General features: G+C 64.8%; 1 protein-coding gene across 1 annotated transcript; it reads left to right on the plus strand.

Annotated features, from left to right (window-relative positions):
- Positions 1-8: 8 nt before the first annotated feature.
- TBCC (tubulin folding cofactor C) lies at positions 9-389 on the plus strand (the record flags this gene model as incomplete). Its single annotated transcript, XM_010004970.1, has 1 exon — positions 9-389. A coding segment is annotated over one exon (381 nt), but the record flags the coding sequence as incomplete, so codon positions are not given.

Genomic DNA, 389 nt, shown 5'->3' on the forward strand with positions numbered 1-389 from the left:
TCCGCGGCAACGCCAACACGCTGCGGGTGCGGGACTGCCGCGGCTGCACCGTGCTCTGCGGGCCCGTCTCCACCTCCGTGCTGGTGGACGGCTGCAGGGATTGCGTGCTGGCGCTGGCCTGCCAGCAGCTCCGCACCCACCGCACCCGCCGCTGCCGCTTCTACGTGCAGGTGACCAGCCGAGCCGTGATCGAGGGCTGCGCGGAGGTCTCCTTTGCCCCTTACACCTGGAGCTACCCTGGTATCGAGGGAGATTTCGAGTCTTCTGGGCTGGATAAAAACAAGAACAGCTGGAACGTGGTGGATGACTTTGACTGGCTGGCGACTGACCAGCCCTCGCCCAACTGGAGTGTGATCCCCGAGCAGGAAAGAATCGGATGCTGGGACTGA

The sequence above is a fragment of the Chaetura pelagica genome, unplaced genomic scaffold (genome assembly GCF_000747805.2).
Source record: "Chaetura pelagica isolate M959 unplaced genomic scaffold, ChaPel_1.0 scaffold13, whole genome shotgun sequence".
Taxonomy (NCBI): Eukaryota; Metazoa; Chordata; class Aves; order Apodiformes; family Apodidae; genus Chaetura; species Chaetura pelagica.